The sequence below is a fragment of the Crocuta crocuta genome, unplaced genomic scaffold (assembly GCF_008692635.1).
Source record: "Crocuta crocuta isolate KB4526 unplaced genomic scaffold, BGI_CrCroc_1.0 scaffold313, whole genome shotgun sequence".
Lineage (NCBI taxonomy): Eukaryota > Metazoa > Chordata > Mammalia > Carnivora > Hyaenidae > Crocuta > Crocuta crocuta.
Window position 1 is genome coordinate 787465 of NW_027527814.1, and position 16061 is coordinate 803525.

The following is a 16061-nucleotide window of genomic DNA, read 5'->3' on the forward strand; positions in this document are numbered from 1 at the left end:
TTTTTTTCTTTCTTTCTTTCTTTCTTTCTTTCTTTCTTTCTTTCTTTCTTTCTTTCTTTCTTTCTTCCTTCCTTCCTTCCTTCCTTCCTTCCTTTCTTATCTTTCTTTCTTTCATCTTTCTTCTTTCTCTCGCTCTCTCTCTTTCTCTTTTCTTCTTTCTCTTTCTTTTCTCTCTTTCTTTCTTTCTTTTCTCTCTCTTTCCTTCTTTCCTTCCTTCCTTTCTTTCTTTCTTCCTTTCTTATCTTTCTTTCATCTTCTTTCTCTCGCTCTCTCTCTCTCTTTTCTTCTTTCTCTTTTCTCTTTCTTTCTTTCTTTTCTCTCTCCTTCCTTCCTTCCTGCCTTTCTTTTTCTTTCTTTCTTTCTTCCTCTCTTTCTTTCTTCCTTTCTTATCTTTCTTTCATCTTCTTTCTCTCGCTCTCTCTCTCTCTTTTCTTCTTTCTCTTTTCTCTTTCTTTCTTTCTTTCTTCCTTCCTTTCTTTCTTTCTTCCTTTCTTATCTTTCTTTCATCTTTCTTCTTTCTCTCGCTCTCACTCTCTCTCTCTCTTTTCTTCTTTCTCTTTCTTTTCTCTTTCTTTCTTTCTTTTCTCTCTCCTTCCTTCCTTCCTTTCTTTTTCTTTCTTTCTTTCTTTCTTTCTTTCTTTCTTTCTTTCTTTCTTTCTTCCTTCCTTCCTTCCTTCCTTCCTTTCTTTCTTTCTTTTTTTCTTCATTTCATACTTACACAGCACTTGCTTTGTGCCAGGCACTGTTTTTAGTATTCTACTAATTATAATTTATATAATCTCATTGAATAGGAGGCTCTTTTAATGTTATTTTTCCTGAGAAAAGGGTATCCCTCCTTGAGTTCCAGTACTAGTGCATTCCTGTTTTGCCATGTTCTGTCACTCTGCATTTCTGAGCCTCAGTTCCTCATTTGCAAAATGGGACTAAGAATCCAGGGCCAGTGAGCACAATCCCATGAGTGCAGAATGTAAAATCCATGGGTGGGAATTACAGGGGGGTGGACTGTGAGTCAGGGTAAGTAAGAAATCAGCTAAGTTATTCACACAAGAAATGGGCTGCCTCCAGCAAAGTGAGCTTCCTATCATTTGAGGCAACCAAGCAGAAGCAGATGGTATAGGGATGGTGTAGAGGACCTGCTTTAGGGGTTTTCAAACTGTCCTCTAGCAGCTGACCTTCTTGCCCGCATTCCCAGGCAATCACAGGAGGAGACTGCTGAGGAAGAGAGGCAGCTTAATATTCACTGAATGAGGGGCACCTGGGCGGCACAGTCAGTTAAGTGTCCGACTTCAGTTCAGCTCAGGTCATGATCTCACGGTTCGTGGGTTCGAGCCCCATGCTGGGCTCTGTGCTGACAGCTCAGAGCCTGGAGCCTGCTTCAGATTCTGTGTCTCCCTCTCTCTCTGACCCTCCCCTGCTCATGCTGTCTCTCTCTCTCTCAGAAATAAATGAAACATTAAAAAAAAATTCACTGATGGGGGGTTGAAAATCCCTGTCTGTCCAGTTGTCTGCTTTCATGGACAAGGAAACCCATGAAGGGAAGTCTGGCACTGCATTTTAAGAAGAAAGCCCCTTGTGGGGACAGAAACAAACATATATAAATAGCACTTGCCTATGCCTGCAAAGAATATCTCTGGGCAGATTCCCAACACTGCCTTCCAGTAAGATAACTGGAAGGGGACAAAAGGGACAGTTTTTCATCATATATCCTCCCTGTTGTTCTTTTTTAATGTTTTAGTATGTGCAGGTAATAACTTATTTTACACACACACACACACACACACACACACACACACAGAAATAGAAAATAGTTTTATTATTCCTAAGAAAAGCCCTTAGGCTGAACGCCCTGGACCGAAATAGAAAATAATTTTATTATTCCTAAGAAAAGCCCTTAGGCTGAACGCCCTGGACCTAGGCCCCTGGGGAACTGGAAGAGCATCAGGGCCCAAATGGAACAACAGCCAAGCCACAGCCCAGCCCAGGGCATACCCTGGGCTGTGCCTCTGACTTATGGCAATCATATCTTGGCCTCCTGGGGCCCAGACATAGACCGTCCAGTGGAAGGGATGCTAAAGATATTTAGCACAACACTCTGCCATTCAGGGGAGCCCAGAGTTGTCATAGGAAATGGGTGCCAGAGCACTGCCCACCACATTTGAAGGTGCCTCTGCATCTCTGCATGTTTTAGCTCACAGGCTGCGCCTTCCTGGGTACCTCCTATTACCCATGTTGGGGACTCACTCTATGATGCAAGAATATCACCCATAATTCTAAGTGGGGCTTCATGTGCATTTTCCTTTTACACAAAGGCAGAGCTTTCCTAAGTTGTCTAAAGGAGCCAGTGATCTATGAATTGAACAGCAATTGACCCATGGGTGAAACCCAAACTCCCTTCTGAGCAGAGGCAGGCCTGAGTCAGCCTCACACCCTCCCTGCCTTCCTGTTCTTCTGTCTCTGTCACCTCTCCTGGCCCAAGGCCCACATGTTTCTTCCTTCCTTGGGGCCTTTGTCTAGGCTTGGCCTACTCACACCCATCCTGCAAGACCCATCCAGAGTTACCTCCTCCTGGGAGCCCTCTCTCCTGATCCTACCCTCCTTAGAAGCCAGGGGTTTTTTTGTCCCCAGGGGGTGATTTGCCACATACACTTCAGGTCTTTGCATCAACTGCTGCCCCATATGTAGCCTGTTTCCCAAGGAAAGTGAAGGCTCACCAAGAGCTAATAATGTGAGAGGCAGAAGACAGGGGCACAAAAGTCCCCTAGGATATGAAAACCTTTGTGTCTCACCCTGGGCTTTCTGTCTTCCTCCAGGGACACCAAGAGCTCCCATCTCTGCCTCTGGCCAGGCTGCTTCTCACTGGCTTCCTGACTAGTTCCTGCCCTAGCCCACCACCAGGGTCCCTGCACTTGGGAAGGAGCACAGATTTTTCTGAAACTGAATTCTTTTAAAAAAGGAAGAGAGATGGGGAGAAAGGAAAGGAAGAAGGAAAGAAGGAGAGAGAAAGAAGTTAATGGTGAGTGGTGCAGGCTTGAGGCTAGGCATCCAGGGCAGCAGTCAGGGGATGGACACCTCAGAGTAGCCCCATGGGCCTCCTGAGTGGAGCGGAAAGTAGCATGCACAGGCAGCGAGATTCCCAGCTGGTAGGGGATGTAGGGGAGGCAGGAATGGGCAGCCTGAGTCAGGCAGTGGCTCCAGATCTGCCAGGAGCTCTGGGTTCTCACTTGCCTTCACCTCATTCCCCCTTGTGACCATCTTGCTCTCAGGAGTCCCTACCTGGATACCTTTGTGCACCTTGCCATCCCCAGCCCAGGGCCCTTGAGGAATAGGAAAGTGGAAAGACCCAAGGGAGCCTGGAACTTTGTGAAGGGCCCTGATGTCCCCCAAGTCATCAGGAAAGATGAGACACCTTTCCTTCTCCTGCTATAGCCTCCCCATAAGGAACACAGGGTCACAGCCACAGTGCCAGGCTGTGAGGATCAAAGGAGAAACTGTGCTAACATCTTTGGGCAACTGTGAAGCTCTCCACCTGAGGCAGGAGATAAGCATCTTCGTCCTCATCCCTAATGGCTCTCAGATCCAAGAGAGCCAGGCTGACCCCTCCGAAGCTTTATCAAGCATTGCTCAAACAGCCAAGGTCTCCGTGGAACTGGGTCTTCCTCTGAAAATCATGGGTATTGGTGATACAGATGGGGCAGGGCAGGTCCAAGATTCATTCTGAATCTCCAGCAGCTCAAGAATGGGCTGAATCCCCCCTTGCTCCATTCTACCAACTTTCCCCCCCCAAGACCTTATCACACCCATCTACTCACTGGACCCTCACAATACTTTTGTGAGCTCAGAAGGACAGAAAGGCCTGTCCCCTTTTATAGATGAGGAAATGGGCCCAGGGAGGGACAGATGACTTTTTATGGTCACACAGCATGTCCCATCCTCCTACACCAGGAACCATTCTTTTGACTCTTAGCAAAGAGAAATCTAAAAAAAAGAAGCCAAGACCCTTACAATTGAGCCCTGATCTCTCCTTAGAATGCCATTGCCCTTTGAATCAGGGAAGGAAGTGAAAGCTAGGTCTCTGCTTCCTCACTGAATGTTCCTACTAGGACTGGCCCAGGCCTGGCCCATGCTCAGCATGGCCTCTTAAGTAGACACAAGTTCTCTGCCTTCTAGTCCACCTGGGACCCCATGTTCTGAGCTGTTCTTCAGTGAGCCCAGACTCTGGACTCTGCTCTGCACTATTAGGCTAGTCCTCTATTAAGACTGGCCAGAGTCTCCTCTTTGACAAGAGTTCTAAGCTCTCCTGTAACTAGAGAATCCTATAAGGCCACATGGGGCCTGGACACCTCCCTTCACTTGAGCATGATGAGGGTACCTTCTTCCCCCTTAGAGATAGGTGACAGGAGTGGCCACGTACTGCAGGTCTGGGAGACCAGGGCTGCCCTGTTCCCTAAAGACTGGAGTCACAGCGGGTGACAGCCCACATTTCTTCCTAGGCCTAGTCCCAACTGTGCTACCAACTCACTGTGTGGCCCTGAGGGGCTGGCTCCCTTCTCTGAGCTATCCAGAAGATGAGAGGAAATGACCTCTAAGGGCCCCTTGGTTTGACACTCTAAATTTCCATTTGCTCACTGAGCCTGTTCCTCCTCCCAGCCAGGGTGCGCTCTGCCAGCATTGGGCTGCCGAAGCCTATTCTGGAGCAGGCACTTCTCTTGTTCAGGAGAATTCACCACAGGGTCAGGTACCCTGGTCCTCTGAGACCTCCCTCAGGATCTGTAGCCACCCAGGCTTTGGAACCCAGCTCCCAGACGGAGGGTCAAGGAGGTGAGGCAGGAGGCCCCCCCCTCCCTGCCCCTAATTACCACCCCCCCACACTTCTGGGGGAGGAAAGAGGGACGGACCTACTTCCTAGTTTCATGATGGTAGATGAAGGCCACGTTAAATGAACTCAGCCTTGGGGAAAGTCTTCATTTACACAATACAGGGCTGAAGTCACTTCACAAAAAACCCCTTCCACTAGTTAAGCACACAGGCTCTCTCTAAGACCATCAGTACTTGCTGACCTGAGGAGCACAAAATTTGCATATAGGTCTAAATGACTCACTATGGCATTCAGCCAAGTCATTTCCCCTCTCTGGGTCATTTTCCTAATGTGCACACTGTGTGGCTGGCTCAGAGGAGCTGTGGCAGGCAGGCGGGTTTCTAGTTCTTCTGAGGCCCTATGGTTTCCCGTGCTGCCCTGCCCCACCCCAGCATCACGCTGTGTGAGAAATGGCCCAGATGCACCGCCCAGGCCAGGGTCACATACATCTGCCAATAGTCAAATCGCAGCAGCCTCAACCAAATAGGCTGGGGAAGACCAGGGAGGGCCAGGGTGCCTTGTGCCCACAGGGATCAGTTAGATTGGCATGACTGCTGGCCATGTCCCAAGCCCCGGGCAGCCCCAGACTGAGCCCCATGACCCTGTCCTCAGCTCGACACACAGACATCACAGACTAAATCCTGACCCCAAGTTCACCCTGACCCTGGCTGGGCACAGACCCAGACCTTGGCACAGACAGCCTTTTCACAGATGTGAACCCCAGCATGAGGCCTTCCAGGGAAGAGAATATGGGCAGCCCACCACCCACAGCCCCCAGCTCACCGGAGTGGGATGCGGATGGCGATGTAGCGGTCAATGGCGATGGCCAGGAGGCTGAAGATGGAGCTCTGCGTGAGGACCAGGACAAAGCAGGCGAAGAAGAGGCAATTGTGGCAGGCAGCACAGAACCCTATGCTGATGGTGATGGCGAAGGGGATAGCGAGGACTCCCACAGCAATGTCGGCTGCCGCCAGTGAAACCACAAAGTAGTTGGTGACGTTCTGCAGGTTGCTGTTCAGCCACACAGCCCAGCACACCAGCACATTGCCCAGGATGGCCAGCACAGCAATTGCCAGCTCCACCATGATGTACACCCAGGAGCCCATGGTGGACATGGCCGCAGACAGGCAGGGTCAGCAAGGACGCGGGCCAGGCCAGCTCACGGTCCATAGCTGCAGTGCAGCTGGCCCTGCCCAGGCCCCTGAGCCCCTTCTTCACAGGAGCCAAGAGCGTCCCTGCTGGCAATAGGGGGGGGGGGCTCCCCAAGGGCTGTTTCAGAGCCAACTCTGAGTCTCCGGAAACCAGGCCCTCTTCAGGGGCTCCGGCAGCATCTTGGCTCAGCTTGGCTTCACAGTCCCTGAGGCACCTGCCAAGGGAGAAGCCTTGTGAGGAGCTAGACCACGGGCAGAGAGGGCAAAGCTGAAGATTCCCATAGGTAGCCCTCAGCCCCAGCTTACCAATGCCCTCCCTGCAGGCCAGGCATCAGCCTGAGAACAGACCACCGTGCCCTCCCCCTCCCACCTTGGACACAGAGTGCTAGGGGCCAGCCTCAGTCCTTGTTTTTTCAAGGGGAGCCAGGAATCTTTTAAAGTTAAGTCGCTCATGTTGCCCCCACCCCCCCCCCATGCTCAGCTTCTCAAGCCTTTTGTGGCAGCCCTGCCAGTCTCCTAGGGCCCTGAGCTCACTGCCACCCCCAGGACCCTTCCAGAAAGTCCCCCTCATCCCCTTGGGCTCTCCCAGGCCTACCTACCTTCTCTCTCAGCCAGCCTCAGTCTGCTCCGTCCCCTAAGAGCTCTCCCTAGGAACTACCAGCACCTGCCTAACTAAGCTGCTAGGTTAAGCAGCAGGCCTAGAGCTCCTATCCAGAAGGACCTGGATGGTCCGTCTGTTCTTGTCTCCCACAGCCGGCAGGTAAGCCCCCTTGCCCTTGCTGGTGATGCTGCACAGTGTGGAAGAGCAGTCACAAAGGGAGCCCGCTCCTCAGCAGCCCCTGCCAGCTGACTGCACATCTGGGCGGGGGAACCGCCTCACCTCTCCCCACTCCTCCCTCCTCCCACACCCGCTCCCCATCCTGCTCTTCTGCCTGGTTGATGCCAGGACAGACTGAATTCAGTTTGGTGCTGTGCAGAAAGCAGGGTGCTCAGCCAGGACTTCCTGGGGAACTGCAGGCAAGGTTGTTTTTTCTTTTCTAGGCTTCAGTTTCCTCATTGATACAGTGAGGAGACTGGACCCCAGATAGCCTCTAGGGACCATTTCAGCTCTTACTCATGATTCTATGAGAAGGAAATAAACAGATCTTAAAGAGCTCCCCAGAGTGAAAATGTCATAGAAATGTAAGGAATTGCTGACTCCCCTGAGAAGCACAGGCAGAAGTAGAGGTCTTGGTCTCCCCCAGCCCAAATCCCTAGTGTTCACCCTTGAGCTTTGTGAAATGGTCTCCATATCTCCTACCAGCCCGGGGGCCCCTCCCCACTGCCTCTTGTCACGCTCACATGTGCTGCCCAGTGGTGTTCCCTCACACCAAATCCACCCCCCTCCTCGGGTCCTGGGCCCTCATGGGGCCCTAGATGCACATGGGCAGCTTCCCAAAGAGGCTCAAAGCTTGCCACATTTGGGCTCAGGAAACTGCATCCGCCCTCACTCCTCAAGGGCACAAGGGATAGAGCAGGGCTGGTGACCTTGAGAGAAGGTCACTCATGGTCCCTGGCCATCTATTGCCAGGCTGCAATAGATGAACACCAAGTTTCCTTCTAACTCCATTGTGCCTCAGGTGGCTGGAACTACATCCAAGGGGTATTCCCTATGCCCACTAGGAGGCTCCAGTGGAGCGCCCAACACCAGGAAGCAGGACAGAGAAGAGGAGGCAAAATCCTTGAAAGATGGAGGGGTTCCTGCAGCCTGCGGCCAGCCCAGGGGCTTCTCTCAGGCCTGGCAGGGGCCCACCACCAAGGGACCATGAATGAATCTCAGGGCCCTGCTACACACGGGTACTTGCCAGCCAGCTGCTCACAAAGCATGTCACTGGCAGAGGAGGACCAGCCCAAGCCTCGTGGTGCTATCCCTAGCCACAGAGTGTCCCCTTGTGCTCCTGGCCTATAGCCCAAGACAGCACTCACCAGGGACCCCCACCCCCACCCCCAGCTGCAGAAGCCGTGTGTTTAGGGTCTTGTTTTTATTTTCCAGAAAGGAAGTGACAGGCCCCGAACTACTTCCCACCTAGGGGCCTCCCAGGCCCAGCACTAGCAGCAGGCCACTATCCAGGCCAAGTAAGCCTTAGGAAACCCTGCCTCCCCCTATCAATGAGCCACCTGCCCTCCTAGCCTCCTAACCATCACCTGCCACCCGCTTCTTACCCAAACTTCAGCCTCTCCAGGGGAATCTGAATTGAGAGGCACCCACAGCCTCTGCCAATCAGACCAGCCCAGGCTAGAAGCCTGACTTGGCCCCAGACCATTGTCCAGATTCAGAGGGCATCTGGCGTGGGGGAAGATGAGGTGGGACTACCAACGATCCACCTGACCCAAATATGTACCCCATTTCTGTGGAGCAAGGCTGTCCTACCAGATGCCCTGAGCCCTACTGATGGGGTCACCACCAGCATTTGTCCTGGATGCCAGGCTGCCTCCATGAGCCAGGATGCCTGGAGTGGAAGGGCCCTCAAGGGGCCTAACCCAGCCCTCTATTTGGTGAGGCTCTCTTGGCAGCCCCAGGTACCTGCCTGCATGCGCCCAGTCCTCAGGGTCTCCCTACCACCCTCTGTGCTATGGGCTCTCACACTGAACAGCACCTGGTACCAACAGTCTTCCTGACTAAACTGAAGCTACCTTCCTACTGTTCACCATGCCTGGGGCACCTTCCCAATCTCACTGGATGTAAGGGAGCATAGTGGTCACCGATCCTCCTGCCCCTATGTCCATGTCAGTCCTATGAGGGGCTAAAGGCACACCTAATGCCCTTGAGTCCTCATAGGCTGCCTCCTTGCACATCTGGGTCCCCATCTGACCTTCCTACAGCGTTCCTGCAGGCTCTTCTAGCTGCTGCCAGTACATCCTGGGGTGAGACTAGCCCCGCCCCACAGGAAACCCTGGCGTCTGTCAAACCAGAGTGCTGGCCCCAAGCAGCTTAGCCCCTGCTCTCAACTCTCACTGCCCTCATCAGTGGAGCCCAAGGCACCAGGGGGCAGACAAGGCAGGGAGAAGGCTGCACAGCTTCCTACTGGAGCTATTCTGTGGGGAAGTTGGGAGCTTCCCAGCCATAAGTGGGCAAATCAGTCTGGAAGGTGGGGGCACCCTAACTTGTGGCCTTTGCCAGACGTTCATGGTATAAATGCTCCCAGTATGGCCAATTTCAAGCTACTAACGTATGTCTCACTGACAGGAAATAGGAATTAACACACAGCTCGAGAGACCTGTGCCACTGGGTTCCGGCCACCACCAAGCCACCACACCCTGCACTCTCCCTGGATGCAGGGACTCTACGCCAGACCCTCTCAGCTAGTGTAGCCTGCTTGGGAACTGGTGATGTGAGGGCATAGGGGCACTGCGGTCATCTGTGTTCTCACTGGCCCCATGAGCCCCATTTTACAGATGAGGAAGCTAAGTCCCAAAAAGGTTAAGGATCTCTGCCAGCCTTACTGATACCAAGAGCATAAAAGGGTAAAATAGAGCTGAGGGAAATGCCCATAGAAAACACAGCAGCAGGAAGATTTCTTGGGGCTTCCTGGCCCCTCTCGGTTTCCCTCTCTTCAGAGGCCTCCTAGAACAACAGGAAGGTTGGAGGCCCAGGGGGAGGGGGCCAGGGGCGGAGCCAGGATCTGGCAATTTCCTATCCCTCTCTGCTGGCTCTATCTAATTAATTCTTGAGTCATCTGTTGCTAGCCAGGAGGGGAAATTAAATGTTAATAATGTGATATTTCCTTGTGATTATCCATCGTTGGGGACAGGGCAGAGGGCAGAAGCTGTCCGATACAAACTAGAGACACATGTTGGGGAATGTGCATAAGCCTTGAAAGGACAGCCCCACAGGATTTCAGCAGTCAGACTCAAAACTGCTGCTTCTTCTGGCCTTCCTCCTTAACCCCATCAACCTGGCCACTTTAATTTAAACTCCATTTAATCAAAACCCACATATTTCCTGGCCCACTTCTGGCTCCTTGTAAGTCAGACTAGCGAGGCTTTCTGCACACATGCCCAGATGGTGGCTGTACCCCCCAGAGCCTGCCTTCCAGGCAGGACCGTGCACCTCTGCCTCCTGGGTGCCACTAAGGGCAACAAAGCAAGCCCAGTGTAGGGACTCAGACCTGGCATAACCATGCTTGGCCCATCCCGGGGCTGCAGAATCCTGGCCTGAGACTGTTCCACTACTGTCTCATAGCAAATGTTATACAAATGCCTACGCTGTGCCATGCAGCATCCCAACTGCTGGGTCGCAGACAGGGAGCTCTGTGCCACATGCTGCTGAGCCTGGTCTTACCAAGTCCTGCCTGAGCCTATAGCGAGGGACCTTGTAGGAGGAGCTGTCCCAGGAGACTGCTGAGAGCCAGCTGGTGCCCTAGTGTGCAGGTCACTCCTGGTCTCCAGGGCCTCCGTTCCCACTTAAGATGATCCTGCAAACCACAATTTCAAAGCACAGGAGAAAAACTAGAGCTAAGAAAGATAAAGCAGCAGCACCCAAAATATGGAGATTCATATGAATGATGAAGGTCATAATCTAATAATGCTTTTTAAAGACATTTAGGATCTTCAAAGAGATGAAAAAAGGCATAGCACCCATAAACAAGGAGAACTTATGGCTTGACTGGCAGAAACGAAACAAGAACAGCTGAATGAATAAGAGCAAGAAAGAATATAAATTCCCGAAATGAAAAGTCAAGGAATGAGAAAGAGAACACAATGTATGCAATGCACTTCAGGCGTGCACACAATTGAAGATACAACTGGGGGATTTGAGGAATAATCAGCCCTGAGGAATTATCTCAGGAACTTCACAAAGACACAAAGCCCAGCAGGAGATACAGTTGAGAGCCACAGAAGGTAGACTGAAAAGAAGTACAGACATCTGTCTACTGGGAGCTCAGTCAGTGTGCAGAAGGCAACAAGAAGAAATAGCTAGACAGGCAGCTTAGCTTCTGCTCCCAACCACAAACCCTCTGCCATGACTGGTGTTTGAGGTGGCCCAGACCTAGGCACAAGCCTCCCAGAACCCCAGGGCCCTGGGACCTACAATGCAGGACAACTGGAGCAGGACAAGTGTCTTCCAGTGCTGCCTAGAGTAAGCAGCCGTGGACCACTGGTGGCTCTTGCCTCCCCACTTCCCTCCCTGAAGGATAACTTCAGGAACATGGTGCAGGATGGGCCCAAAGTACCAGATAGGCATCCAGTGGTACTCCCTCCCCCACTGCCCCTCCATGCAGTTGCTGCTCTCAGCTTCAGGAGGGCAGGATATGGGCAGGTACCAGCCGGGTGAAGAGCTGGCTCCCTGAACTGAGTCTGGCCCCCCTAGAGCAGCCTCCACAACACCAGCCTCTGGGACCACAGGGCCCTGCCACATCTCCTTTCTCCCCACAGGGGACCCAGAGTCCGTCTCCCATCCAGGCCAGGTACTGGAGAGTCTACATCCTCCCAGAGTGAGGTGGCCATTCACCCTCTCACTGGCCGCAGCATCCGATGGCCTCCCTCCAAGAGGTCACCCCACACACAAGGTGCTGGGTGCGCACCCTATGGTGGAAGGAGCTTAGGTGGGCTCCCACTCCTGAGTGGAGTTCCCTGAGATCCTGAGTAAGAGTCTTCCCTTCTGTACCCTCCTGTGAGACAGCACCCCGGGAAGTGCTTAGCACCCGCACCTCCCTGAAATGAACCCTCTAATGGTAGGATGACAGGCACTATGATGCCAGAAAGAGATGTGGGGTAGGGGTGAGAGGGGCGGGGAGGTTCCTAGATGGCCCTAGTGGGCCTGGAGTGGGGCCCTGGGAGAAGGCTGGCCTGTTGGAGGGCAGGAGCTCCCCAGAAGGTGGAGGATGGGAGGGAGGCAGACCCACTTCTGGGGTCCCTGGGATGAAGGCATGATGATGCAGGCCTGGAAACGAAGGAAGAGGGTAAACCAACTGCAGCATGGCCTGTGGGCTGGTCCAGATGCCACACAGCTCTGCCACTGCTCCTGGTTCCACGAGGCGTCTCCCCACCACCCCGTACCTGGCTCACAATTTGCAAAGGTCACCAAGGGGCCAGAGGTGAATGCCTGCATGATGGATGGACAGACAGAGACCACCAGCCCAGATAGCTGGAGAGGAACCAGAGTGGTGCTGCCCGCCTCTCCATGGTGCGTTGAAGGCAGCCTTTCCTCCCAAGTGATAGCTGGAATGGTGGGGGTAGCAGCAGCAGAAGTGGGGGCCACAGAAAGATGGCACCAGCCCCTGCCCAGCAACTTCTGAAACAGGCCTGTCCTGCAGAAGAGGGTATGGGCCCAAAGCACTGTGGCTGGTTTCCCAGAGGAGGGGCCATTTGGGCTGGACTTGGAGGACAGGGAAGTGACAGGGCAGCGAGGGGAGAGTCCAGGTAAAGACAACAGACTCTATGAGGCTCAGAGGCCTGAGGAAGTCCTGGAAAGCTGGAGCACCCAGCTCCCATCTGCCCCCCAGCTTGAGTGAAAGGCATCTGGTCTTCCCCTCCACCCAGACCTTGCCACCCCCAGCAGGATCCCATGGACTCCACAATGCAGGGGCCCTTTTCATAATTCTGTAGGCAGGGGCTGGGGGACCTTTGCGACTAAATGGCCCCTTCCTACCACCTAGAGTTTCCAGGCCCTGTCCAGAGGAAGAGCAGTCTCNTCCCCACTTCCTTTCCGCATCTGACCCCAGCCCAGACCTCCAGGGTACTGCCCTCAGGCACCACAACCCAACTACTCCCTCCAACTTCCAGACCACGAGGAAACCCTTCCCTTCTGTGACTGCCAATGCTTCCTTGGGGTTCGGACTTGCTCCTTTTGCCTGCTCAGCACCTGACTCCGGCAGTCTCCTCAGTAGCCCCTGACAAACCCCCAAACCCCTTCTCAGCATGTACTTCATGCCGTAGCCGTCCCTCTGGTCATCCTCCCCTTAGTTTCCCATGTGCACATCTCTCAGTGTCTAGTTTGAGTTGCAGCAGACAAGACAAACGCCACAAGAAGGTTGGGATGGCTATTCCAGCTCACTAGGGTAAGGTACTCAGGAACGCAGTTAGATGCTGCAGGGTACGATGCCCTGAAGCCAAGTGCTTGCCTCCAAGCCAACTCCAGTCCACATGTCCCTCTGCCAACAGTGATCCCCTGTGGGTGCCCCCCACCCCACCTCAAGGCCAACAGCCTCCCTCTGTCCCCTAACTAAAGCACAGACCCCAATCTGTCCTCTGGTCTGCCCTGCCTCTCTCTCATGCTCATCTGTTGTTTACTCTCCACAACTCTGTACATCAAGCATTGTTTGTTCCATCATGACTGTTTTACAAATAAGACAGATTCACAGGGGGCAGTGACTTGCCCAAAACTGCCCACCAAATGCACCAAAGAGGCAAGAGCAGAACCCAGGTTTGGGCATTGAAATCTGTGGTCCATTGGGTACCCTTGAAGCCAGCCTCTCTTGGGCCATGGGCTCCAAGGAGGCAAGACCACGGTGTGGTTGGGGGCCTATACTTCACAGACCAACATGAGAGAGGGCAACATGTAAGCCCCCAAAGGTTGGCCAGGATGGGCCTGGACCAAAGCCTCTCTCCTCCCAGCCATTTCTGGGCTGTCCTCAGCTTCTCTGAGATTATGAAGAGGGAAGCCGGCTTACCCCAGAACCTGATCTGCACTGAGGGAACTGGGATGGAGGGCCGGTGGCATGAGGAACACTAGAACCTGGGAGAGCCACAGAGACCCTAAAAGACAAGGACAGAGCAAGGAGGTTTTGACACCACTACCTTTGGACAAGCCAGTGAGGAGCTCCTGTCAAAGACCTGCTGAGACCTGAAATGGTCCACAGGGAAGAGCCTTCCCAGCCCACCCGAGGCCTCCAGCACCAGCCACAGCAGGGCTGAGGGAGCCCCTGACCCCACAACATCCTCCCTGGTCCACTGCACTCGAGAGCTCCCCATCATGGTCCCCAGGGCACGACAACCAGGAGCAACCATGGCGGGGAATGGAAGCAACGTGGAGTCTTCTGGAGGGTGCAGAAGCTGGCAGTCCAGGCAGCTGGACAGCAGGGACCAAGGGGAGGGCAGCCTGAGCTCTGGGTGGGAGGCGAGCACAGGCCCTGTGGGTAGAAACGGGCCTGAGAGCTCTCTACGATGGTGAGGAACAACATTCCTCCTCCAGGGGCCAGCCACAACTCCAGACCTAGGGAATGGGGGATGAGGAGACCTGCCCTCCAGCTTCTCCTTCTCCCCCAACAGATCCCTCGGCTTTCATCTTCTTCCTATTTTACAATATGAAAAATTAAAATCTAAAGTGTCCTGGGAGTGCCAGATCGCAGAGATCTCTGCTCCGTGGGCCCGCGGCCTCCTCGTTGATCTTTTGGGCCGTCCCTCGAGGGCCGCCACCATTCCCGCCATTCCTACCTCTGCTCAGGGCAGCCCGGCGGACGGCCAGGACCAGTCCGAGTCGTGTACCCACCCTGCCCGTCCTCCGGCCTCCCCTGGGTCCCTTAAGTCCGGGTCCCGCCACCACTGTTCCCGGAACGCGCCTGCCTCGGCCCTGCGTTCCAGACTCCCCTTCTCGCCGCGCCCCAGGCGTTCGGGATGCCGAGTGTCTACACTCGCCGTTCCTCCCCCAGAATGCCGTCCCCGCCCCGGGCTGCTCCACCTGCGGAAGCCCCCTCTCACCCCCGGCGGTCCAACCCGCCCTCTTTCAGGCCGCACCTCTGCGCCCCCAGCCCACCCCAGCCGGCCGCGTCCAAAAGGTTCGCCGAGTGCCCTGGGGCCGACCGGCGGCGCCTGGACGGACCGACGGATGTTCGCACTTCACCTACGGGTCCAGACGCCTGCCCCCCAACGCCCCGTCGCCGGGGCCGACTCACTCTCGGGCCCCCTCCCCTCCCCGCCTACCCGTGCGCACCTTCCGGTCCAGTTTGGGGCGGCCGGTTGGGTCCGCACACCGCTCCTCGACCGAGTTTAGGACGTGCGCCCGCGCCTGAGCTGCCCCTGCACCCGCCATTCCAGCCCCCGCCTCGGGGCAGAGCTCGGACCCCAGCTCTGTGAACTCGCTCTCGGGGCAGCGGGAAGAGAGGGTCGGAGCGGCGGGGTGCCCTGAGGGGAGGGGTCCCGAGCTACCCGTCAGCCCCAACCCCGCCTCCGACGGCCCCCTGCCTCCCGGCCGCCCGCCCGGGGCCCTCGGGACCCCAGACCAGAGACCCCGCCTGACCTGCAGCTCGCACGCCGGCTCCCGCTGTCTCGCCGCGTCTCGGACTCGGGCTCCGGCCGCGTCGCTCACGGGCGCCCCCTGCAGGCGGCTTCGAGACCCGCGCTGTCCTCGCCCCGCCCCGCCGCGCGGGGAAACCGAGGCCCAGGGTGCGCCTGGGGATCTGAGGAACGGGCCTGCGAGCCCGGTCGATGCCCGCGGTAGGATGAGGCCGCGACCGGAAGGACCGTACCGCATCCCCGTCCGCGGCCCTTGGCATGCTCTTCCCGGCTCGGGTCCGTCGGGCCACCTCCAGCCCCCTACCCCCTTCTCCCCTTCCACTGCGAGCCTCGGGCCCTGAGTCCTTCCCGCCTGGTGAAGCCCGCCGGCCCCTGGCCCGCACTCCCTTTCCTCCAATAAGACTTCAGGACTGCCGCTGCGGTTCCAGTCCTGCCAGAGCTGTGCTGTCCCTTATCACTGAAGCTGAGCTGAGTCAGTGCCCACCTGTGTCATCCCTCTCCAGTGTCCAGCTGTGACCTGGGAAGTACCCGTGCCTGCTCCTCGTCTTTCCATGGCTACCTGATAAAGCCCAGCCTCCTCCCCTTGGCATTCAAGGCTTTCAGCCCTCCCTTCCTGAATCCTGCCCCAGGCTGGTGGGGGGNAAGGATGCCTCTAGGAAGTTGGCCCCAATATCCAGTGACCCTTCTGACTGCTCCAGCACAGATTCTGCACCAGGGCCTCTCCTGTTCTTATAGCCTCTGGGGCCCAATTGGGACCTGTCCCCAACTCCACTTCTCCGAGCAAAGTGTTAGGGAGTCACTTTCTGTGTCATACGCTACCTGGAATCTCAGCTCCTTGGGCT

The 16061-nt window shown here is 55.1% G+C and overlaps 1 protein-coding gene across 2 annotated transcripts in view; it reads right to left on the reverse strand.

Annotated features, from left to right (window-relative positions):
- Window positions 1-16061, reverse strand: part of ADORA2A (adenosine A2a receptor) — a 20544-nt gene extending 4483 nt beyond the window's left edge. Inside the window, exons 1-2 of one of the 2 annotated variants that reach the window (XM_077775311.1) lie at window positions 16039-16061; window positions 5639-6221 (exon numbers count right to left, since the gene is read on the reverse strand). In XM_077775311.1, the coding sequence (XP_077631437.1) occupies window positions 5639-5970 (332 nt within the window). In that variant the 5' untranslated portion in view covers window positions 5971-6221; window positions 16039-16061. Of the gene's footprint in view, window positions 1-5638; window positions 6222-15223; window positions 15272-16038 lie in introns of those variants that run through there. The other variant, XM_077775302.1, reaches the window with a different exon arrangement.